The sequence below is a fragment of the Vulpes vulpes genome, chromosome 14 (genome assembly GCF_048418805.1).
Source record: "Vulpes vulpes isolate BD-2025 chromosome 14, VulVul3, whole genome shotgun sequence".
Taxonomy (NCBI): domain Eukaryota; kingdom Metazoa; phylum Chordata; class Mammalia; order Carnivora; family Canidae; genus Vulpes; species Vulpes vulpes.
The window spans coordinates 95,194,271-95,219,027 of record NC_132793.1 but is presented as its reverse complement, the minus strand read 5'-3'; the positions used below and the strand labels follow the sequence as shown (position 1 = coordinate 95,219,027).

Sequence of the window (24,757 nt, the reverse complement as noted above, 5' to 3'; positions counted from 1 at the left end):
CAAGGAGTGTCAAAAGAAGCTTTGAAAAGAGGTGAGGAAAGTTCACTAGGAAAAATATGGAAAGAATGATGTCACAGATGCCAGGTAAAGAGCATTTTGGGTATTGTCAGCCAGATGGCAGGGGGCTTCACCAAGCTGAAAGATGATTGTCAAAGTAGGAACTCTTAGCAGTTTTAAGGGCAGATTGAAGTATGGGTTTGAGTGTAATGATCAGAATGTCTTTTCAATCTGCAGTCCCTGATCAGGAGCAGTGGGAAGCTGATTCTCTTAGATAAACTGTTGACAAGGCTTCGAGAAAGGGGCAACAGAGTCCTAATCTTCTCCCAGATGGTCAGAATGTTGGACATTCTGGCTGAGTACCTGACGATCAAGCACTACCCTTTCCAGGTAAGGATGTTCAGTGATTGGAATCCCTCCTGGCTCCCTCCCTGCAGTTGTATGCTTTGCTTGCAGAATCATCCTAATGTTAGGAAACAAGTTTTTCAGCTAGAAACAAATTGAGATGAAGGTTCCACGAGGGTCTTTGTGTTTACTTCCATACTTTTCAGTAACCTATAATAAAAGTGGTCATGTGAGGTCCTTCAGGTTTTCAGGGGGTGGTACGGAGGTGGGTGATAGAGGAAAAGCAGACAAGAGTAAAGGCTGTGAGATGGTATCTTCCAGCTCCAAAATCTTGGTTAACACTATAGAGGAAGGAGGTGTGGGCCTAATTCCAGAAGCCCAAATCCTAGGAAGAGAAAGGCAGTAGTTCTGTGCGGTCACCCTGGAGAAAGCTGACCCTGGCTGTGAGGCTGGGAACTCAGCAGAGTGGTGCATGTGAGAGCTTGCTGGGCCCTGAAAGGGGTGGTGATGGTCCCCTCATCTCTGTGAGATTGTTACTGTGGCTTTTCATCTTCACTCAGTTGTCTCCTACAAGATAAGGGGGAAATGAGTTTCTTCAACACAGTATTTTTCTGGGTGTTAGAGTGTGTGAAACTTTTTTTTCTGATCTGTTTATGGACGTATCTGCTATTTTTCTTGACTTTTGGCATAACATTTTTATAGTGACTTTTGACTTTTAAGATTGGCTTAATATTTTTTCTTTGAGTGGCTGGACTTATGAACCTACTTCTGTAATTGTCTGGTATTGAAGAAAGTGAGGTTAGTGATTGTACTGGGAGATGGCCAAGCTTTCAACTCACTAATATTGTCTTTCAAAAATGCCCTGAAAGACAGTGCTCTATCATAATATCTTTGTGTGGTCTTTCTGCAGCTATCTTAGAATATGGTTTGATACTGTGGTTATTTAAAAATGGACTAACAAAAGCCCAGCACACTGCAAAAAGATTATTGTCTCTCAATGCATCTGATCTCTGTGAGCTTTCAGGTCAAGCTAATCATTCGATACCACATAAAATAAGAATGCATTGGTTTTCTCTGTAGGGAATATTTGGCTGGGATCCACTAGAGTCTGTCATGTCTACTGTCTTCTATTAATGGGGATATTAAAAGGAAGGCATTTGGGTTTTCTGATATCAAATATAGGCTATGAATCTGCCATGTAAACATATCTTTGGGTTAAGGCTCTGAGTAGAGTTGGTAGTCAGAAAGAAGAGAGGGCGTTCCCAGGTGTGATTGACTTGTTTTTTTGGTAGCTCTGGGTCTGGTCAGCAGAGCTCTGAGCTGGGGAGATATAGGTTCTTCTACAGCCTGTGTCTCCATCACTGGGCAGCTGACCTCATCTCTCAGGTCAGTTTTGCCTTCTGTAAAATGAGGTATTTTGTTCATCTCAAGATGTGACTGTAAGGGGAAGATGTGAAAATATCTTTAAAGAGTAAGAAATAAACACTTTACATGTACAGCATACAGGTAGTGATTCTCAAGTGTCTATTTGACATGTGGTTTTCCCTGGTGATATTTGGAACCTAGAACTGACACATACTCAAAAGAGCTAGTAAATTCCAGAGGCTTTCTTAAATATGCACTTTGGCTACTTAAACACTTTGCTCTGATTTCAGAATGTAATTTTTGGAAAAGCTGGAATATATGACCAACTTAATTTTAACACTTTCAATGTTACGGCAGAATGTTTACAAACAAACTTGTACAAATGAATTTTTGGTTTGTGTAGCACTTAATAACTGTGGGACTTGTGGTCACATTATTTAAAAAGGATCATTTTCTGCACAAGCTAAAATGACCAGTGGTCTGGTGACCTAATCTCTTCAGGACCTACAGATGTAGAAGCAAACATAGCTTCTGAGCATAGCTTGGGTTGCCATCATTCTCATTAGAGGTTCTAGCAGTCGTTCTGATCCTTGGGTAGACCTAGATAGTTCTTTGAGTCAGAAGCTTTTGACCTTGGGTTTGTAACCAGAGAGCTTGGGCAAGTAGAATATGCTGCTTAAGCAATGTCCCTTGCCAGGATGTTGCCAGTGCATTCCGGTTATTTTTACTAAGTGGGTGTTGGAGTGATAAAGGTTGCAAGTCTGATGTTCTGAGAATAGCTGATCTGCCTACCTTATGATTTTCTTGTGGTTTATTTTTACAGCGTCTGGATGGTTCCATCAAGGGAGAAATCCGAAAACAGGCCCTGGACCACTTCAATGCAGATGGGTCTGAGGTACACCATATATGGCTTTGCTTTTTGGGCAGCGTGGGCTCTGTATCCAGGAGAAAGCCTTTCTGGCTTTAATGTATTTCATTTCAGAAACAGTTCACAGCAAAGTTCTCCTGCTTTGGGAAGGAAATGAGAAATCACTAATATAAAAGATGCCTCTTAATTTTGTTTGTTATTCCAGAAAAGCATATGCATGCTTGTTTATCTGCCCTGGTCTGGATTAGTGACAGAGCAGTTCTAATAGCAACTGCGTATTCCATAGTGGCTTCCAGACATCAGATTTCTGGACCTAGGAGAACAAACAGTAAGGCAAGAGTCAGGAAAGCTGGTCAGTAGAATTAATTTTGACATGTATGTTACATCAGAAGGTTCTGATCTGTTCTTTTTTGGTGACTGAGGCATGTAAAGTACATTTACTGTATCTCAAATGTGTTGGATTACTGGTATGATCAGTATAACTTATGGTCTATTGTCCAGCTTGGATTTGCATTCTAAAGTGATTTTAAGACATATATAGAAGGGGTGCTTAAAGAGAAGTGAGAAACCATGGTAAGATTGTAGTTCGTGCATATCAAGCTGTGAAGTGCTGTGGGATTTGAGAGAAGTGGGGGAGAAGAGGTTCAGCAGAGGTAACTGCAGCACCCTGTGTGGGTGAAGGCAGCAGTGGAGAGAGCCAGAACTAACTAGTGTTTTGGAGAGAACGCTAGTGCTTCTGAAGCCTGGGCCACTACTTCATATAGATGGAACAGACTTCATGTTCTGCTTTCTGAGGGGCTTTAAAAACTCTGTCTGTACAGTCTGTTACTCCAAAATGGTATGCCTTCTGCCTCTAGAAATGGATGTGGTCCCAGTTAGACTATAGCATTCTGGCTTCTTTACCCTAAAATGTTAGCTGTACTTGAGGAGCTTTGGGCGTGAATCTGGATAGAACTGAGGCTCTGAATGGTTCAGGAGAAGAGGAATTGGATTACTGAATACTGCTCACCCATTAATTCCCATTCCTTCTTTTTCTGTTTCCTCGAGTAAAATCATGATAATTTCAATACCTGCTTTGGAGATTAAATGCAAGCAGTAGGCTTGCATTTACTGCCTGGGGCATAGTGAGCACTCAGTAAATGCTAGGCTAGTGTATGATTTGGTATTTATTGAAACTAGTTTTGTGTTCCCTATTCTTAGTTTAAAAAATGGTATGAATGTTTCTTATTACCCTTTCTTAGAGAAACACTATTAAAGCTGCCTTTATAATTCTCAATTCTCCACCTCATGACTATATATAGAATACAGGTTCTCTATCATTATTCTGCACATCTGAGCCTTTTTTGTTAAGAAAAATTAAATACTTTATCATTGGGTGGAAATATATGCACCTTTAGAAAATTTAAAAGATAGTATAAAGAAGAAAAATCGCACAACCTACCCCCAAACAACTTGCTATTCTTATCATTTGGATGTATTTCCATTCATACTAGATAAAACCGATTATCTGTATGTTCACCTAATTTGGGATCATTCTGCATATAGTTTTGTCACTTTTCATTTAGAATTCTGTGATCATTTTTCCCATGTCATTAAGGATTAAAAAAAAATTTAGTTTCTAAAGTTTTCTCATAGTTGTACCATTATTATTTAACCCAATGATTAAACTTAATCACTTATTTTGTTGTTTTGGGGTGTTGAAAGCATACGAGCATTTTAAGAAAGGCTTTTCACATACTTTGTTAAATTTCCCAAAGCAGTTTATATCATTACTATTTGTGTATGCATATTCTATCTCACCCTGAGCAGCATTGCATGTCATCAAGTTTGTTTTTTCAGTCTGATAATAGACACAAATAACATCTTCTAATTCACATTATCTATGGTAAAGAGTGCTTGGTTGGCTCAGTTGGTTGAGTGTCCAACTCTTGGTTTTGGCTCAGGTCATGATCTCACGGTCCTGGGATTGAACCCCATGTTGGACTCTTGTGCTCAGTGGGGAGTCTGTTTAAGGATTCTCATTCATTTGGGGAATATAAATAATAGTGAAAGGAAGGGAAAAGAAATGTTGGGAAATATCAGGAAGGGAGACAGAACATAAAGACTCCTAACTCTGGGAAATGAACTAGGGGTGGTGGAAGGGGAGGAGGGTGGGTGTTGGAGGGGAATGGGTGACGGGCACTGAGGCGGACACTTGACGGGATGAGCACTGGGTGTTTTTCTGTATGTTGGTAAATTGAACACCAATAAAAATTAATTAAAAAAAAAAAAGGATTCTCTCCACCTCTCTCTGCCTCCTCGCCCCCCCTAATAAATAGATCTTTAAAAGAAAGTAGTGACAGGGGATCCCTGGGTGGCGCAGTGGTTTGGCGCCTGCCTTTGGCCCAGGGCGCGATCCTGGAGACCCGGGATCGAGTCCCACGTCGGGCTCCCGGTGCATGGAGCCTGCTTCTCCCTCTGCCTGTGTCTCTGGCTCTCTCTCTCTCTCTCTGTGTGACTATCATAAATAAAGAAAAAAAATATTAAAAAAAAAAAAAAGAAAGTAGTGACAGTGAAAATTATTTATGATTATTCAGATCCCAGATTTTATTTGGTTTAGGTATCTTGTTCTCAAGTCTCCAGCATTTACTTGCAGGCTTCTGCAAATTAGAGAGTGTGATGTCACTTGGTATTTCTATGGATCACAGAGCATATGTGCCTCAGCATTTGTTTAAAGTTCTGAGATCATTCTCCATTTTCATTTCTGTGGCAGGATGCTGGTGAGTGGGATTTAGTTAGAGTGTGGAGAGCCTTTCATTGTTTCTGTGTATAGTAAATACACCCATTGATCAAATATAACTCAGAACTATCAGCTTTTGAGCACCACTTGTGTGCCAAAAAGGTGTCAGCCTTTGACATACATGATCAAATGCCCTAAAGACAGAAATCTCTGTGGCTTTCTTTTCTTCTGGTTCATATAATTTAATTTTTGCCTCCTGCTCCATATTTTCTGTGCTCTCAGATGCAGGCAGGTATACCATGCTTGCTCAATCTCTTATTATTGCTGTGTAGAATATGTCAGAGCCTGTATCTTTCCCACACGTGGCTCTTCAGCGACATGTGCTTTGGTTTTCTTTTTGTGTACGCTGTGCTGATCGAGGACCCTGTGCTTCTGAGCAGTGCTGGTACCTGATCTGTTGATGCAGTGTTGTTCTATTCAGCCACTTCACTATAAAGTACCTTTGCTTATACCAACTACCTTATGTGGTATAATCCACCTTTACCTGAAAATGAGTGTGTGGGCAACTTGCTGGAATGATCCCCTTGCTAATTAAGTTTTTCTGGGTTTTGTTAATTGCTTATAATGCTAGTTTTAGCAGAGAGAACACTATTTCTTTTGTTCCAGTTGACTTACCAGAATCAGCTTTACTCCTTAGTTCTCTGCACTGATTCTTCCTGCTTAATGAAACGAAAATTCACTCTACCATCAAGTCCCTGGCCTTCTTGTAGCTTCCATAAAGTTTGTCCATCATATCTCACTTTTCTTCACACCTGCAGGGGTTTCCAGGTATAAGGGCTTATTGGACTGTGAAACTGTTTCTGAGAAGGCCACTGCATAAAGTAGTATATTGCATTGTGTACAGGACTTCTGTTTCCTGCTCTCGACAAGGGCTGGTGGCCTGGGAATCAATCTGGCTTCGGCGGACACAGTCGTCATCTTTGACTCTGACTGGAACCCCCAGAACGACTTGCAGGCACAAGCCCGAGCCCATAGAATTGGTCAGAAGAAGCAGGTCAGTGGAGTGAGACATCTGGATGTGGTTTGGGTGAGGTGGGAAAGAGAGGGGTGTTGTTTAGCCCTTTCAGGACATTTGTAAAATGCTTTTTTCCTGTTTTGCTCTCTTTTCCCCAAGGGTAGATGCCTGTCTTTTAACTAGTACAGAGGTGTCTTTGGGGCTCAGATGAACTTCTTAGGGAACTATTTTCTTGTGCTGTTTGAAAATTATGTCACCTGTAAGTTTCAGGTTTACCCTAAGAAAGAGATATGATGAATAGATTAAGAACTGGAATGTTTTTCTATTTGAATGTGGATAAATTGTTAAATTTACTTTTAACAGTAAAAATTTTAAATTGTTAAATTTTAATTGTTAAATTTACATTGGGAAAATACATGCTTGTTTTTTTCATGTGAGAATCTCAAACTCTGCTCTAGCATTGGGTAACTCTTAAGTTTCGCACTCGGCCAACAGTTCAGTTTGGTGAAACTTTCCATCAGCAAAACTATTTTTTAGCAAGATTTTTATCATTAGACTAGGCTGTAATAATTTTTAGAGGAAGTTTTATTTAAGATTACAATATGTTAGAGTAAAAATATTGCATCTACTTAAGCTGCCTGTTTGTATGAATTGCTTATAGTCATTTTTAGTAGAAGAGAATAAGTCTTTTTTACTTATCTTTTGGTTTTAGACAGGTAACTTTTTTTTTGCTGATCAAGTATAAACATAACATTTTGTTTTTCTATAGGTAAATATTTATCGCTTGGTTACAAAGGGGACTGTGGAGGAGGAGATCATTGAACGGGCCAAAAAGAAGATGGTATTGGACCATCTGGTGATTCAGCGCATGGATACTACTGGTCGGACAGTTCTGGAAAACAACTCGGGAAGGTCCAAGTAAGTTCTAGAAAGGTGGAGGAGGTGATCAGAACCAAACTGATTTTACATCAACATTTGATAGAATTTATCCTTTTAGTAGGATTTTCTATAATTGACGTTACCTATTAATTACCTAGAAAAGGCCAAGCCAAAACCACGAGAAGGTGTCATTTTCATTTTATCTTGTTTTCCCTGTTTTCTTTTTTACCTCTCAACCCTGTGCTACCTCTCTTTCTTATTCCCTCTCTTGCTTTTTTGGCTTTTTGTGACATATGACTGCAGCAGTGGCAGCTGTGTCCCTCAATTAGGCTTTCATCCCAACATAAAGTTGCCTTGAACATATTAGTAGTAAGAATCTGCCAGATGGAGTTGGCAGCTCTTTTCTTATTATTGGTAAAAATATTTGTATGGAGATTGTTACTTTTCCTATTGAAAACAGAAAGATGTAGAAGGAAAACAGTCAAGTTTCAGTTGACTTTTTTAGAAGCACAGCTATTTCTCTGAGTTTATATTTTGGCCAAATTGTTCAGTGTCTTCTGTGGCAATTGTGCAGTTTGTGTCACAGGTGGAAATCAAATGAGCCCTTCCCTAAATAGAATATTTTCAGATAATCTTCCATTCAAGAAGAACCTAAATGGGAAAGGCTTAGTTCTTTTATTTTAGACTGGAGATGAGAAGGTTGAAAATTGTTGGGGCGTGGGGGATAAATAAATAAAAAAGAAAATTCTTGGTGAATGATAACTGCCTGAGTCAAAAGACAAAGAGCAAAGAACTGTCTTCTTCACTGTTGCTAATTTTCTTGCTTAATCATGTAATAGATAAGGCATCAGGAAAATAATTCATTTTCTAGTCTTTTGCTAAGTTAGATTTATCATCACAGACTCATTCTAGGGATAAAAAAATGAAATCTTTGAGAGATCATTTTTCCTGGGGCAGAATTTATATTTTCAAAAGTAATTTCACCCCTTTGTGAAGGGTAGCTATTTTATAGTAGAACTTCATGGCGGTTACTTGACATTCCTAAGGGATTACAACTACATTTTACTTCTACAGCTCAAATCCTTTTAATAAAGAAGAGCTGACAGCTATTTTGAAATTTGGAGCAGAGGATCTCTTCAAAGAACTTGAAGGGGAGGAGTCAGAGCCTCAGGTAATTAACAATAAGGAAAAAACTTTTTTGACGAGTATTTGTAAGAGTCTAATTTTTCTGGAAGTAGATTTTTAGTCTGTGTTAGAAGCTTTTATAAAGAATAGTAATTGAAAGATCTAGCTTTTTAAATTATAGAGCTCAAAGCTCTTACTAAATAGAATTGGAAAGAATGAGAAAAATATTTGAGGATTTTATCTTTGGTCCTTTTAATTCTGGTTTTATTTTGTGTAATTTTTGAAATTCACCTTGTCGTTTGTATAAATAATAGTTTGAGACATTAGAGGTAAAGGATATAAACCCAAGTACTGTAAAGGTAAATGGGATCTGAGGAAAGAGATTTGGTTTATTCACACCAAGTGTTTTCAGTCTGTACTGATCACTGTTGCCTGTTTACCGTTATCATATTGTTGGTGTCCCTAAGGAAATGGACATAGATGAAATTTTGCGCTTGGCTGAAACTAGAGAGAATGAAGTGTCAACAAGTGCAACAGATGAACTTCTGTCACAGTTTAAGGTATGAAAATTATTGTGGGAGAGAGTCCTCAGCACTGATACATTATCTAATAATAACCAATGTCTGTGAGTACTTCCGTTGTGCAAGGTGCTTTACTTTCTCCTTTACCTAACTTGACTCCTTTCTGCTCCTGAGTTCCAGGTCCATTATGAGTGTAGGTTTAGTCTTCTGCATAGAGATAATCACTGATGTGGTCTCTCCTGCCCAGAGTCCGTGGATAGAGGAAAAGCCAGCAAAGAGGGCAGAATCTGTGTCAGTGGGATGGGTGGAGAACGGGATAATGTGGAGCTCCAGGAGGTGTGGAGGGCATTGTGGGAGAGACATTGATAGAATCAGAGAATGAGGAGAGGCAAAGGTATAAAGCAGAAGGTAACAGTTAGAAAGCCCTTGATGACTTGGTAAAAATATTAGACCACCTGGGCTTTTTTTTTTTTTTTTTAAGGGTGATGATTATGGGTGGTATCTGATAGAACAGAAAATTAAATGAGATCAGGACTAAGTGCAAAAGCTGGGCACCAGGTGAATAGGAGGTGGCAGCATTGAGTGGAGTTACTTTTAAAGCTTATAAAGAGTACAGTGAAGGTGATTTATGAGGTTAGAAGAGTCCAGCAAGGCAAGGGTTTTGAAAGATATTCTAATGTCTCCTGGTTGAAGGAAGAGCTTGAGAGTAGGGAGAGATGGAAGGCTCTAAGGAAAGAAGGAAAATTTGTTAGCACACTGCCTTAGAAGAGACTTAGAATGGATGTAATCAAAAACACTGGTGGTGCAATTGCCTTCAAAAGAAAAAGGAGACTTCAGGGAATGGGGAGGAGAGAAGAGGTGGGATACCTTTCTTTGTGATGGTAATTACCAGTAAGTTAGTAAAATAGAAATGATTTGGGACAGCCACAGGTGGGGCCAGGAAGGAGGAACTTGATAGTGAGTGAACTGAATTTGGAAGGTAAGACTTCACATTAGAGCTGGTCAACAGGGTCTTAGGATTTTCTCCAGCAGTACTTGAGGTCAGAGGGACTGGATCATTTTGTTGTCCTAAAGTGGGAGGTAGGCTTGGGAGACTAAGTCACAGTTGCAAAGGTTTCGCAATTCCAGGTGAGAACATGGGTAAAGGAATTGGCTTTGGGTTTGTGCCCTACAGGTTAGAGAAGCAGTGGCGACTCGAAGGTTCCAGTGATGGTTAAGTACAGTACATCTTGTGGGATTGAGGGAGATGTGGGCAGAGTGTTTAGAAGGAAGTAGTATTGTGTAATGAGGTCCACAGTTGGCCACAGGTAGAAGTTGTCTCAGCGAAAGAACACAAAAGGAGCTGACTAGACGAAAGAGCTCTAGAATCAGAGTAAGTGTGTTTGCAGTTGAAGGTGAATTATTACCGTTTCAGCTGGACTGCACTTCTTGCACTGCTGCTCTCTTTTAAAGAGAAGCAATCTTCATGACAATGTTTTGGTCAGAATAGTATATGATGATTTAGATATAAAAATTTCTGCATATTAACAGGTTAATCAAAAGTGGTTGGCTGGTGACTTTTGCCTTGCTTAAGTAAGCTCTTTTGGCTGTTATGTTCTAGCACCTGATCAAGTGATGTAATTAACAGTAGGAGTCTGTCTACCTGGAGGCTTTTTTATTTCTGGAATGCTTCAACTGAATTGACTTTGTTTTTCCCACTAATCTTCTCTTTCTCTCTCTCTCTCCCCCTTTCTCTATTAAACCCTAATTTAACATGTTGGAAACATAGCAAAGCTTTTTTTGAGATAATTTAAGATTATACTTTTCTTTAGTAATCATAACTGGTACTTGTATAACTCTTACTGTGTATGTCAAGCCCTTTTAGAACCTTAGAATGAATCAGATATTATTTTCTTGATTTATAGATAAAGAAACTGAGGCACAGGCATGCCAAGTAGATTCCTAAGGTCACAGATATGTGGAGTTGTGATTACGTCCTAGGCAGGTGGTCTGGCCTATATATAGCATGTGGCCCTTAGCCATAATGTGCCCTGGGAAAAGTTCAGTTCCCAACTGTGTGAACCACTAATGTATTTATTTGTCATTTTCATCTGGCTGTTTTAAAAGTCAGATCTAGGGACGCCTGGGTGGCTCAGCAACTGGGTGTCTGCCTTCAGCCCAGGGCATGATCCTGGAATCCTGGGATCGAGTCCCACATCGGGCTCCCTACATGGAGCCTGCTTCTCTCTCTGCCTGTGTTTCTCCCTCTCTCTGTGTCTCTCAGGAAAAAATAAATAAAATCTTAAAAAATAATAAAAGTCAGACCTAAAATAATTAGAAATAGGGGCATCTGGGTGGCTCAATTGGCTGAGCATCTGCCTTTGACCCAGGTCATGATCCCATGGTCCTGGAATTGAGCCCCATGTTGGGCTCCCTGCTCAGTGGGAGTCTGCTGCTCCCTCTGCCTCGGCTCCTCCTCCAACTTGTGCTCTCTCTCTCAAATAAATAAGTCTTAAAAAATAAAATAAAATAATTAGAAATAGTATTTAATTTAAGAGTTTGGTCAAATGACTCATTTCATAAAACAAACATTGATAAATTTTCACCCTAAGAAATTACACCTGTTATTTTTGTCTTAGAATTTAAAAAGTCTGATTGTGAAGATCACAGTATCTTTGGTGAAAATGATAATTAATTGGGCCAAAAGTCATGAACTTCTGACTTCACTGTCAGGTCCACATGGCTTTGAGGAATGGAACCTCTAAGAAACTCTTCTGGGGCACCCCCTGTGGCTCAGGGCAGCCCCGGTGGCTCAGTGGTTTAGTGCCGCCTTAGCCCAAGGCATGATCCTGGAGACTCGGGATCAAGTCCCACATTAGGCTCCCTGCATGGAGCCTGCTTCTCCCTCTGCCTGTGTCTCTCATGAATAAATAAATAAAAATCTTTAAAAACAAAAACAAACAAACAAAAAACCCAAAAAGCTCTTCTGTACTTGATTATAGCTTTAAAAGACTAGGTGAGAAGGAATAAAAAGGATGTGGAGCCCATGCCTGGGGCCTTCCCACCACTGCCCATAGCCTGGCCAGAGCTGATAGATATGTCTGTGTGTAGCCACAGGCTGCGACTTTGAATTGCATAGATATTTTGAATGCCAGATATGGAATATTCTTCTAGATTTGTTTGAATTTTTTGCATTTTATGTTCTCATTTTCATTTCATTTATGTTCTAAGAGTAGAGTGCACTTTTGAGTGTATGAGATCATTACATACCTTTAGTTTCTGTATTCAGCATTTGATCATCTGAGTAAAAAAATTTCTAATTAGTATCGTATTTATTAGAAAATGTGATAGACTTTTCATAAAACTTATATGACAATTTCTATCTTTCCATAAAACTTATAAGACAATTTATATCTTTATGTTTCCCTGTTTCTCAGTAATGTTTCTGATGAACTTGAGGGTTTGGCAAGGTGATTTACGGATAAGGGAGAGATTAGCAGAAAATTGATGGCCTGATTATATAAGATCACAGGAGTTCTGATATTACTCATAGCATCATATTTAGATTAAAAATGCTGGGTGAGATTAAAAATGATGGTGTTTGGGAAAGAGGGAAATGTCAGACAATGAGTTATTCATGTGTCTTAAGGTTGCCAACTTTGCAACAATGGAAGATGAAGAAGAGCTGGAAGAGCGTCCTCACAAGGACTGGGATGAGATCATTCCAGAGGAGCAAAGGAAAAAAGTAGAAGAGGAAGAGCGTCAGAAGGAGCTAGAAGAAATTTACATGTTGCCCCGAATTCGGAGTTCCACGAAAAAGGTGATTGAGTTAGATGAAAGATAAGAAAGGACTTCTTCTATTGTAAAGGCTAAGGAAGTGCTAATTATTCAAGGAAGAGGCTTTGCATTATTGTCTTGACGCGGAGGTAGTTATTTTATAGTGAACCTAGCAGAGGAAAACTGTGGAGTACCCCTGGGTTCACTTGTGAGACATTTGATCTTTGTAAATTGGCTTTTTGTGGCACCGGTGTAAATACTTAGTAAGAGATTATATAACTGTAAACAACATACACGTACTTCACATCTTATAGCACCATTACAAGCATGATCTAATATGATTTTTGCAACATCATTGAAATAGGTAGAATAAGTTTTATTATTACCCAGTTTATTGGACATAGATTTATCCAAGATTGTAGCAAATCAGTAAGTATTAGCTAATAGTAATAGCTACCATTGATTGAGCGCTAATTGTGTCCCAGGCATAGTTGTGTTGTTATATCTATCAACTCATTTAGTGTTCGTGAAAACCCAAATAAATAGGTATTTATCATCATTTTACAAATGGAAAGCCAAGACACAGAGGGGTAAAAAACTTACCTAAGCAAATAAATAAGAACCTACAATTCACGTATTTTTATTCTAGTTCATTTGTCATTACATTGCATTATGTCTCTGGAAATGTGACTTTTTCCCAAGCAGATCTTCTTCCTTTATGTGACGCCTGCCTCCTTATTTTCTTAAAGGAAAAAGGGCTTGTTGAATATGATGAAAAGTTTGAGTACTAAAGAATTGAGATGGGCTGGTTTTAGTCTTGACTTCTTGTGCCTGGCACTTGCTACAATGAGACTTTGCCTTTTCAGGCTCAGACAAATGACAGTGATTCTGACACTGAGTCCAAGAGGCAGGCCCAGAGATCCTCTGCTTCTGAGAGTGAGACAGATGACTCTGATGATGACAAGAAGCCAAAGCGCAGAGGGCGCCCCAGAAGCGTGCGGAAGGACCTTGTCGAGGGATTTACTGATGCAGAGATACGAAGGTTAGTGGAGGCTCTGCTCTCTCTCTCCGGAGTCTGTGTGGAGGGCATGCTATGAGCTGTGGGCTTATGGTATTCCTGACATTGAAGACAAGGTAGGCAGAGGCTGCAGTGTGCAAGGAAGGCGGGGGACAGAGTCATACCCCACAGATGGAGTCCTGCCCCAGAAGATTCTGCCCTCCAGGGTTTTCCTCACTTGAGGTCTCTTTTGTTGGTTGCTCAGCTCTTGTTTTCTTCCTGTTCTCTGGTTACTCTGAGCATTTTCACAAAGAAAGTCCAGCCAAGACAAAAACAGTTGGAGGCAAACTGGGACTGAGCGTTTTTTATTTTAAGAATAGGAATACATGTCCAAACATACATAGACACACACACAGGTCTATGCATATAAAAGAGATAGTATAAATATAAAAAGTTAAAATGGTACAGATAACGCTGCCCTCCTATCCCTTGTCTCCCCAATTCACTTCCTGACAGTATTAGTACTGATACCAGTTTGGTGGTGGTGGTGGTTTGGTTTGTTAGTAATACACCCAACATAGTCTTCTGTAGCTTTTTTTTTTTTCACCTGTAATTGATTTTAGATATCTTTCTATGTCTGTACTTATTGTACATTTGTTGGTATTTAATTCATACATCTGCCTTCCAATAAAAGAAATCTAAAATTGTTGCTTCTAAGTGATATTTCCCCACTTTGCATGCATTTTTTGTTTTAGGCTGAAGAAAATAGTATTTATAGTATTTACTTACAGTAGCTTTATGGTCTAATCCATATTATAATAATTATGTCACATATAGTTACACTAACTCTTTTAGGTTAGTATATTTTAAACCAAGTCTTTATTTTTCCCTAAATGTTATAACTCTTCTTTTTTTCTTCTCTTTAATTTATTATGGAAAAGTATAAATATATATAAACATTGATATATACCCTCCAGTACTTATCATGTTATCATCTTAACCATTTTGAATTTGTAGTCAGTCTTCTGTGTACATGCTATATCCTCTCACCTCCTACCCTCAGTATTGTTTTGAAAAGAATGTGTATTCTCCTGTAGGTAACACAGTGGTGTACAGATGTTTGTGAGGCCTCTCTGACTCTGAATTGTCTGAGTCTTACATTTCCTTACTCATCTTCTGCTTTAATTTTTAAAAATCTGTTATTAGTGTAGCCACTTCAGCTCTCTTTTGGGTACTGTATGCACATTATCTTTTTCTATCTTTTTTACTTCAGTATGCCTGTCTTTGAGTCTAGCTTGTGTCTCTTATAGACAGCATATTGTTCTATCAGTTTTTAAAAAATTTATTGTCAGTCTCTTCTTTTGGTTGGAGTCTTTAATCACATTTGTATTTCATGTAATTACTGATAAGTTAGAATTCATATCTGCATTTTGCTATTTGTTTTATGTCTTGTGTCTTTTTTGTTCCTTTATTCTCCCATTACTACTGTTATTTGTGTTATGTAGGTATTTTTTAATATAGCATTTTAATACCCTTGTTTTTGTTTTTTTGTGTTTCTCATTATTTTCCCATATAGTTTTTTACTATTTCAAAGTTATTTTCTTAGTAGTTGCCTTGGAGGTTATAATTAGTACCTTAATTTGGAACAGTTTAATTTAGATTATCATCAACTTAATTCCAATGGTAAAATAAATTGTACTCTAATATAACTTCATTCCTCTCCCCTTTTCTGTGTTCTTATTGTTGCAGAAGTTATATCTTTACACTTTATATGCCTGTCAACACCGTTTTGTAATTACTGTTTTTTAAAAAATCTAAAGAGTTACAAAAGTACATTTATGCTGTCTTTATATTTATTTACCTTTTTTTAAAATAAAGATTTTATTTATTTATTTGACAGAGACAGAGCCAGCACAAGTAGGGGGAGGGAGGGACAGAGAGGGGCCAAAACAGACTCCCCACTGAGCAGGAGCCCGATGCATGGCTTGCTATATCCCAGGACCCTGGGATTCTGACCTGAGCTGAAGGCAGAAACTTAACCGACTGAGCCACCTAGGTGCCCCTATTCAGTTACTCTTTGTGAGGCTCTTAATTCTGCCTGTTTAGTGGCTGCTGTGATGCTGCTTTGGACAACTACTGTAGTTACAAAGATGTTGATTTTTCAAGACTCATGGAGCATGCAGAGAGAGGAGCACGGGAATAGAGCAAGTTAAAATGCCAGAGCGCACTTTCAGTTTTTACTGACATCCAGCCATCTGCTTGAGTAAACGCTCCTGTGATAGTTGCAAGCATTTGGTTAATTTCCAGAGTTCTAACAAAGTTGATCTTGACTATATTGCTGGTGTTCTTCTTGCTTTTATGGAGGAACAACAGATTTTCAGAAGTCCTTTTCTTGACCATTCCAGAAATGCTTCCCTCTCCTAGTGTTATTTCAAAGTAATTCCCAAACGTCATATTCTTTTATACATAAATTATTTCAGTATATATGAATGGGAGAAAGGTAGAGTCGAAGAATAAGCTTCACATTCACTTTCCCCGTAATGCTTTCCTAGTCCTTGTGTTCATGCTGTTCATGTAGTATCATTTCTTAGCAACAGGCCTACTCATTCCCTCCCCCTTTTTCTTTAATTGCTGTGTTCTCTGTTTCCATTTATCCCTCCGTAGTGTCTCACCTTACACTGTTACCTAACGAGATGATTTTAGTAATGTGGTCGATGACAGTGATGACTATGATATATCGTAACATCTTGCTTCTTAGTGACAATGGTAGTGGTTAGTTGTAAGGAAGGAATAATAGTATAGGGTAGAGACTTGTGAAAGGATTGGTTGGATATTTGTTTGAAGACAGGGTCCGGTAGGCATAGTCAGCAGAGTTTCCAAAATAGATTTATCTAAGAAGTTTTAAATCACATTGCCTTATTCCCAGAAGTATTTGAGACAGTCTTAAAAATTTTACAGCTGTGTAATTGACCAGAAAATAATAAATATTACTGTTTAGAATCTATAGTAACAGTAACTGAGTAGAGCGGCTGACCATTTTGAGGTCTTATCACAGGAGTTAAATGGTGGTTAAATCATTTATTATGTATTGAACTCTATGAACTTGCACCTTCTAAAAGGGTAATATTAAAGTTAGGTCACTTTGCGGTTACATTCCTTAATGGTTTCTTGATTAGTATCTGAGAATAAATTTGACTGCATCTCTAACACTCACTATTTTAAGTGGACCAGTTTCGAAGACTCAGCATTCTTTGACTTAGTGGCAATTCCATGGTTTGGGCTCAGTCTATTTTGACAGTGTGCATGGCATGTTTTACCACTGAGCCAAAACCTCTGTTTTTTAATGTGTTTTAATGATCATGTTCACAGGTTCATCAAGGCATATAAGAAGTTTGGTCTCCCTCTTGAACGGTAAGCTTCTTATCCACCTGTTTTTCATTTTTATTACATAGCATGCTTTCTTTTTTTTCCTTGTATTATTTTCCACTTAGTACTAATGCTGGGAACATTTTTTTTTGTCCTGGAAACGTTCTTTTACAAATATTTATATATTGTGCAATTGTACATATGTTTTTGGGGAGGGATGACAAAGATGACCATCTGTACAGAGATTTTACTTGAGTGGAAAATGAAGCAAGTACATGCAAAACTACAATACAGAGAGAATTTCCAGAGGAGATGTTCAGATACTTCAATTTGAAAGAATGCACCTATTTACTATTTGCATCCTAGTTCTTATTTAGTAATAACAATTTGTGATTTTTGTAGCCTCTTACTTTTTTAGTAGAGTATCATGAAGATTAAACGCAAATAACACCTTGCCAGCAGCAACTTACCAAAGAGTTGGCTGTTGTTACTCTTTTACAGGCATTCAGGAAATGAACTCAGAAGTTGGATTTTAAGAAAAGACTATCTGAATCTGAACTAGTTCAGTATTTTGCTTTGTCCAGAATCAGCAGTATGTCCTATGAATAATAGTACTGACTTAATAGAAATAGCAGATGCCTTACTGTTCTTCCTAGTAAACTTCTGGAGTGGAAGAAAATTATAGTCTGTATGTTTTGTTCTGTCCTCTCCATTTAGAGAGGAAGCAGTGATGTGTAGCATTAGTGACGGTGAAACCGAGAAAGTCAGGTGCACCTTTTGGAGGTTGTTGCTGGCCACCCAGGATAAAATGTGTGTCTGTGAGCCAGTGACCATAAAAACCAGCAGGGTGAGGAAGAGTGCATCTGGCTGCTTCTGGCACACTGATTTTTAGACGTTAAGTATGTTTGCATGCTCCATATGAGATCACTGAAACATATTGTAGAAGTAACTGTACTTTGCTTCTAGGATAATGTGATGAATGAAAGTAGGCTGGAGGAAGAGAGGTGAACACAGAGGATCGGAGGAGTGCAGACAGTCGTTGGCACCTCACCTGCCACCATTGTCAGGCAGCCGTCTAGTTAGTAATAAAAACCTAGTAAGAAAAGCCGACTCCTAAAAAAATAAGGAAAAAAAAGAAAAAGAAAAGCCTACTCCTTTCCCTCTGTTCTTTGAAATTACTTTGTGGATTATTCCAAAGAGCAGTTCTTTATGATGGAAAATGAGTTACCTCTCAGTCACTGTTGTGGAGGCTTCTTGTTGGAGCCTTGGAATGATCAATAAAATTGAGGAAAATGTCTTTGCAGGAGCAAGTTTCTATGAGACCAGATAGTATCTCATGTGACATTAGAAAAATGGGCATAGGGCATTGACAAGTCTCCGTATTTTTCCTTCCTCAGGCTGGAGTGCATAGCACGGGATGCTGAGCTGGTGGATAAGTCTGTAGCAGATCTGAAACGACTGGGGGAACTGATTCACAACAGCTGTGTGTCAGCAATGCAGGAGTATGAAGAACAGCTGAAAGAAAATGCCAGCGAGGGTAAGTTCTCCCAAACCCAGTATTGTGGATTGAGAATACTGCTGCCAGGGGGTTTTGTTTTTGAGGAACAGACTCCTATCCCAGGCATCCCTCATCCTTTGAGGTGTGTATTCTGACCTGCCTTTATATGAGCTCAGTGTTGTAAGAACCCAGATATCTACTCCACAAAGTTGATTTGCAGCAAGTGGAGAGTAATGAGCAACATGAATGATTTCATCTTTTTTTTTTTTAAATAAAGATTTTATTTGAAAGAGCGTGCATGCATGAGTGGGGGAGGGGCAGAGGGAGAAGCAGGCTCCCCACTGAGCAGGGATACAGACTACCTGGGGCTGGATTCCAGGACCCTGGGATCATGACCTGAGCCAAAGGCAGACACTTAACTGACTGAGGCACCCAGGTGCCCCATGAATGGTTTCTTCTGATGTTATAGAAACCTTAGACTGGTTTGAATGATGTAAAGACCTGAGTGGGCAAAGCCTAGTGGATACATCTATATTTTGGCTGGAGGTGAGGACATTATAGACCACAAGCATCACTAGTCATCTTGGATATACAAATATGGATTGTAATATGGCAAACTTAAAGAATTTAGAGAATTAATTGGAATATATAAAATTTTGGATGAATATTATAAACATTTTTGTTACTATGCGATTTTCATGGTGCTAGAATTTCTTTTAATTGAGCTCAACAAGTTCTTCCCTCACAATGGTCTCATTTGCAGAGGGGAGTAACAGTGTCTGCCTCAGAGGCTGAGGGTGACTCCTGGCTCAGTCTGTTCATGGGAAGTGCATAGTGTGGTATCTGGCTTGCCCCATTCGCTGATACCAGGAAAGAAGTATTTGTGCTATAGATTTTCTTTTTAAAGATATTATTGAAGGTAGTATAATAATAAAGTATCTTAAGTATAGTCAAAAATTTATTTAGCTGTATTTTCCTATTTTGTAAAAGACATTGATGTGGTTAGGACAGTGATCCAAGTACATGCTTTTATATGTATGGCACTCAGAAAACACCCGAGTCAACTCTAAGTTTACCATGTTTTCATTTTTCATTGTAATTGTTCTGAATAAATTTTACATTCACATGGTTCCAAATTGAAAAACTGGTATCCCTCTTTCTTGTATCTTTCTAGAAATGAGAAAATATGTACTATGGAAAATGAATAAATCATGTTTTTTCTCCTAATACCACAAATGCAGCAAGCACACTATTCTGCACCTTGCTTTTTCCATCTCTCATAGGTCACTGTTTCTATTAATTTCAGGTGTTTATCTTTCCACTGTTTCTATGTAAGAATTTCAGTGTGTGTGCCCCTCTTATACAGAAGATAGCATAGTGCGTATTGTGTTCTGTATCAACATATTTTCACGTGTGGAGATCATGCCGCATGTTGTAGAAATCTCTTTCCTTTTGCAATTGCAGTGTTCTACTATGTTCGGTAGATGTTGATTCAGACTTTACTGTTTCTGAGCAATGAATATTTGGGTTGTTTTTAGTCTTTGGCTGTTACAAAGACAGCTGTAATGAATTCATAGTCTAAGGGAGATGCTGTGTTGTATCTCTACAATCATGTCTCCTGGATGGGTTTCTGGAAGTGGGACTGCTGGATCCTGGAGAAGCATGACTTGATTGGATTTTGCCAAATTCTCCAGCAGTCATACCATAACTTATAGTGCCACCCGCAGTGGATATTGGTACTGGTTACAGGTCTCACAAACAAAGGATATTGTCAGATGGTTGGGTTTTTGCCAAACTGATTGGTGAGAAATGGTATCTTGTTTTTCTTTTAATGAGTAAGATTGTTGAGTGTTTTTCTGATGAAAGTTGCTGTTTTTCACCTGTAGTTTGTGACTTGTCTTTTTACTCATGGCACTTTAAGAAAACTTAAATATTTTATATAATTAAATGTATGTCTTTTACCTTATTGTATTTAGATTTTGAGTCCGTTGAATACATTTCCTCTACTCCCAGTATAAACAGGAATTCGCTGTGACTTTTCTTCCTCTTATACTTGTGTGATTTCATTTACTTTTATATCTTTGATCCACTTGGAGTTTCTCCTGGTGTATCCAGTTTTATTTTTCTGTATGGTTATTATATGTTTCAGTGCCATTGAAAGTGGTTAGTTTTATCCAGCTGCCTGATTTTTGTTTTAAAGACTTGCATAATCTATTATGGATATACTATATGTTAAAGGACATTCAGCTATATGATCTTGCTTTACAGTATTGTGGTAGATAATTTTGTATGCACACCACTTTGCACTATACTCTCCCACTAAGCATTGAATAAGCATAGCTGTTTCCTCTTGGTCTCATCAACATAATGTTTTCAAATTTTTGAATTTTTCAACATGATAGAAATGTTAGAAATGGTATGTATATATATTTAATTTGCATTTCTCTGATTATGAGTGAGGTCAAGTATTTTTCAGATGTTGAGGAATCATTTATTTTTCCTTCTCTGAATTGTCTCTTTATCCTTTGCCCATATTTCTGTTGCAGTCTTTTTATTTTACAGATGAGGAGACTGAGACCCAGAGAGGTCAACAACTAGAAGTGAGAGGGGAAAAGGGAAAGGAACAAGGATACTTTGTGCAAATTTGGGAATAAATCCCAGATTTCTGATTTTGAGAAGTGCCTTTCCCATTTTCTCACATCCTGTTCCAGCTCTCTTCAGAATTGCTGGGAATAGCATTTGCAAATGAATTCTAGAGGATTACAGAAGAATATCTAAATAACTATATGATCATAGCACCATTTCATCAACTTGAATGTTAAAAAAAGAAACCGTTTCTTAGGCTCTGAGCCCTCTCCTCTCACAGACAAGTGTCATTATCTTGTGCCGCCATCTTCCCAATATCTGGCTAAGTTGACGGAGTTTGATCATCATTTTTATTTATTTATTTACTTATTTTTAAATTTATTCATGAGAGACTCAAAAAGGCAGAGACACAGGCAGAGGGAGAAGTAGGCTCCCTGTGGGGAACCTGATAGGGGACTCGATCCCAGGACCCTGGGATCACAACCTGAGCCAAAGGCAGATGCTCAACTACTGAGCCACTCAGGTACCCCTGGGTTTAATTTTTAATTCTAAGATTATTTTCATTTGGCACTAGGGCTAAGGAAATCTTTTCAGGACACCTTTTGTTCATTTCAAATGGTATTAACTTGATCCCCTATTTTTTCAGTAGAGAAAATCATCTTTAAGACACTTGAGTTTTCTTGAACTCTGTTAATAAGGTAGTTAGAAAACAAAAGAAAAAACTTCAGTATTACTATTAATCCTTTAGGATCTTTTTTACTTTTAATTTTAGAACCAAAGTATAAAAGATAGGAAGATTAAAATAGAAATAAATACTAGTGGATTAAAAAAATCCTCAATCTTAAAAAACTGAATTGTTTAGAGGTTATTTTATGCCTGTTAATTGGAAAGCTTTTTTGACTTTAGGTTATCTTAAAACTAACAATAAACCAGAGATACATATCAAGTGTGAATAAGCATTCAGGGTGTGCTGATAATGTTTTCTGTGGAACTGCAGCAAATTCTCACTTAACTGATGTGAAATTGGTATCCTTTAGGGAAAGGACCAGGGAAAAAAAGAGGCCCAACAATCAAAATATCGGGGGTTCAGGTTAACGTGAAATCCATTATACAACATGAGGAAGAGTTTGAGATGCTGCATAAATCTATCCCTGTGGACCCTGAAGAAAAAAAAAAGTGAGTCTATTCTGTGCATATGCATGAGTGGTTGTGCTGTCAGAAATGCGATTCCAAGTTAAGAGTTGTGTGTTATGTAGGGTTTTCATGGTCTTGTGTTTAACACATCACAATGCTTTGTCCATGTTCATTTTTGTTCCTTTCCAAATTCTAAAGGCCCCTCCTCATGTCCTCCTGTTTTTGAAATCCCTTTAGATACTGCTTAACCTGTCGAGTGAAAGCTGCACATTTTGATGTGGAGTGGGGGGTGGAGGATGATTCAAGACTACTGCTGGGAATTTATGAACATGGCTATGGAAACTGGGAGTTAATTAAGACGGATCCAGAGCTTAAGCTAACTGACAAAGTAAGTAAATCTGTGATGCTGGAGATTTCCAGAAGATTTGTTACATAATATTTTTATATTGATAACTTATTTTTAACTATTCTCTGGGGTTGGCGGATCACATTGGAAATTAGTACAGTAATAAATTCCTGGGATTTCTTTTGTTTTGGGGAATATTACCATCTTTAGTGGACTGTGGTACTGTTAGATGAAGATAATAGCCAGGTAAAATTTTGGGGAAATCACAGGAGAAATCTTAAAATTCTAATTCTTACTATACATCAAATCTTATTGCAACAAATACCAGGGTAAGATTATTAAGAATACAAGGATTCCTTGGCCTCAATCATTGGCCCTCTTGTTTAAAACAATATTTGAAGCAATTGTGTTTCAGTTCTCCAAAGAATGAGCTACACCTTGGTATTTTTTGTAATGGAATTAAATATTGGCTGTACTTCTCCCACAAAATCGAGCCTCCCACCCTATCTGTTGTAAATCAGGCTACCAAGTAGTAAGGCCGTACTCAGAGCTATAAGCAGGGAAAGCTGACTGGCTCAAATTTTAGTAGGATGCGCTCCATGTTGTGCTCCTGGCAGGGCTTTTCCTGGCACGTCAAACAATGCTCATCCCATGTGTGATGCTCTAAGAGGGTGACAGCACCCTGCCATAAGCACTGAGACCAAATCCAGCCTGGCCTGAGAGGTCCAGCTGTGGTAGCAGGGACGGATCATGTCCTGGCATAGCTCAGTGCTCTCCGGCAATGCTCTAAGAAGCATTTTCAATCTAAAACGAAGCTTTAACCTAGCTCCAGGGATTCCCTGCTCCTGGAAGGAGGAAATCCACGACGGCTGGGATGCTCTAGCAGATGAAGCCAACAAGCCCCTCCTACCTGAGTTGTTCTACCCTGTTAACAGCACAGGTAGGAGCCAGTGGGAGAGCTGGATTTCTCCATCCCATTTTGTAAAATGAGAACGGCTCATAAGGGATTTTCAGTGACTGGGAGCCATGGACATGAGATAGGATCTGAGGCTTTTTCTGTATTTTGGGTGGTTGGGGAGGGAAAGGACTGCTTAGTTCTTTGTTGACTGTATGTATCCTGATCCACTAACCGGGACATGGGTGGTGGCGGGTGCTTCTTTTCCTTTCCTGTTGAAGATTCTGCCTGTGGAGACAGATAAAAAGCCTCAGGGGAAGCAACTGCAGACCCGAGCGGACTACTTGCTGAAGCTGCTCAGGAAGAGTCTGGAGAAGAAGGGGGCTGTAACGGGCGGGGAGGAGGTGAGTGCAGCTGTCAGCAGAGCATCCTTCAGAGGGCTGAGGCTACCACCCTGCACAGTTAAGTAGGAGAAGGGATGCCTGCCTTCTCTGGGCACAGCACACAATGCAATCATCCCATAGTTAGGTGTTGCTTTTGAAGTTCCAATAATGATGGTTTGGTTGGTAATAAATAATAGGAATGTTCATTCAGTAATTGGCCTGAACATCTTGACAACTTTCTTACAAGCTCATTCTCCTCCAGTTCTGCCTCAGAATAGTCCTCACCTCTCCCAGTGCCACTGATCCAGACATATATGTTGCTGTTTTTTCAATTTTGGAGCTGCTTCCTCAATTTTGGACCACAGTTCTTGTTACTGTATGAATACCACCAAATTTAACTTGTATAACTGACCCTGGGCTACTTGTAACAGTGGGTCTCAGAGGTACAATGGATAGAATCCACAGTTAATGCAGAAGCTGGTTTTCAGTTCTGACTGCCTTACTTACTCTGTACCGAATACCAAAGAAGTTGCTTATGATCTCATTTGAACCTTATCTCCTTTTATTTTCCCAATTTTTCATTTCAAATTCAGGCCTAGAAAGCTGGCAATCACAGTGAGATGTTATATCTGGTACTAGTGGTCCTTGTTAGGTGTGTGTTCTCCATGCTCTGAGAGCTCTGCCATTTGCATATATTTCCATATATTATAAACAAAATGAATTTTAGGGAAAGAAAATCCCCATGATCCCACACCTTGTTTTTGTTTTTTTGTTTTTTTTTTTCATGTAATAGTGTTAAAAGTAGTGCCATTCTCCAGATAACATGTTGAGTATGAACTATATATGTTGGGTTCTGGAGGGACAGATTAGGTCCTGTTTATACTTGTTTTATATGTCTGTATCCTGTTTGAGGGGATCAACAGTATTTTAACCTTTCCCTTAATTTTTAGATAGAGCGTATG

At 38.7% G+C, this 24,757-nt stretch overlaps 1 protein-coding gene across 7 annotated transcripts in view; it reads left to right on the top strand.

The window, feature by feature from the left end:
* Positions 1 to 24,757, top strand: part of CHD2 (chromodomain helicase DNA binding protein 2) — a 121,018-nt gene that overhangs the window by 69,757 nt on the left and 26,504 nt on the right. For all 7 annotated transcript variants that reach the window (XM_072737212.1, XM_026001500.2, XM_072737214.1 and 4 more), the window contains 13 exons: positions 235 to 387; positions 2,531 to 2,602; positions 6,199 to 6,348; positions 7,079 to 7,227; positions 8,263 to 8,359; positions 8,781 to 8,873; positions 12,463 to 12,633; positions 13,457 to 13,632; positions 16,957 to 16,998; positions 18,351 to 18,490; positions 22,075 to 22,213; positions 22,409 to 22,559; positions 23,694 to 23,816. In XM_072737212.1, the coding sequence (XP_072593313.1) occupies positions 235 to 387; positions 2,531 to 2,602; positions 6,199 to 6,348; positions 7,079 to 7,227; positions 8,263 to 8,359; positions 8,781 to 8,873; positions 12,463 to 12,633; positions 13,457 to 13,632; positions 16,957 to 16,998; positions 18,351 to 18,490; positions 22,075 to 22,213; positions 22,409 to 22,559; positions 23,694 to 23,816 (1,656 nt within the window). The remainder of the gene's footprint in view (positions 1 to 234; positions 388 to 2,530; positions 2,603 to 6,198; positions 6,349 to 7,078; positions 7,228 to 8,262; positions 8,360 to 8,780; positions 8,874 to 12,462; positions 12,634 to 13,456; positions 13,633 to 16,956; positions 16,999 to 18,350; positions 18,491 to 22,074; positions 22,214 to 22,408; positions 22,560 to 23,693; positions 23,817 to 24,757) is intronic.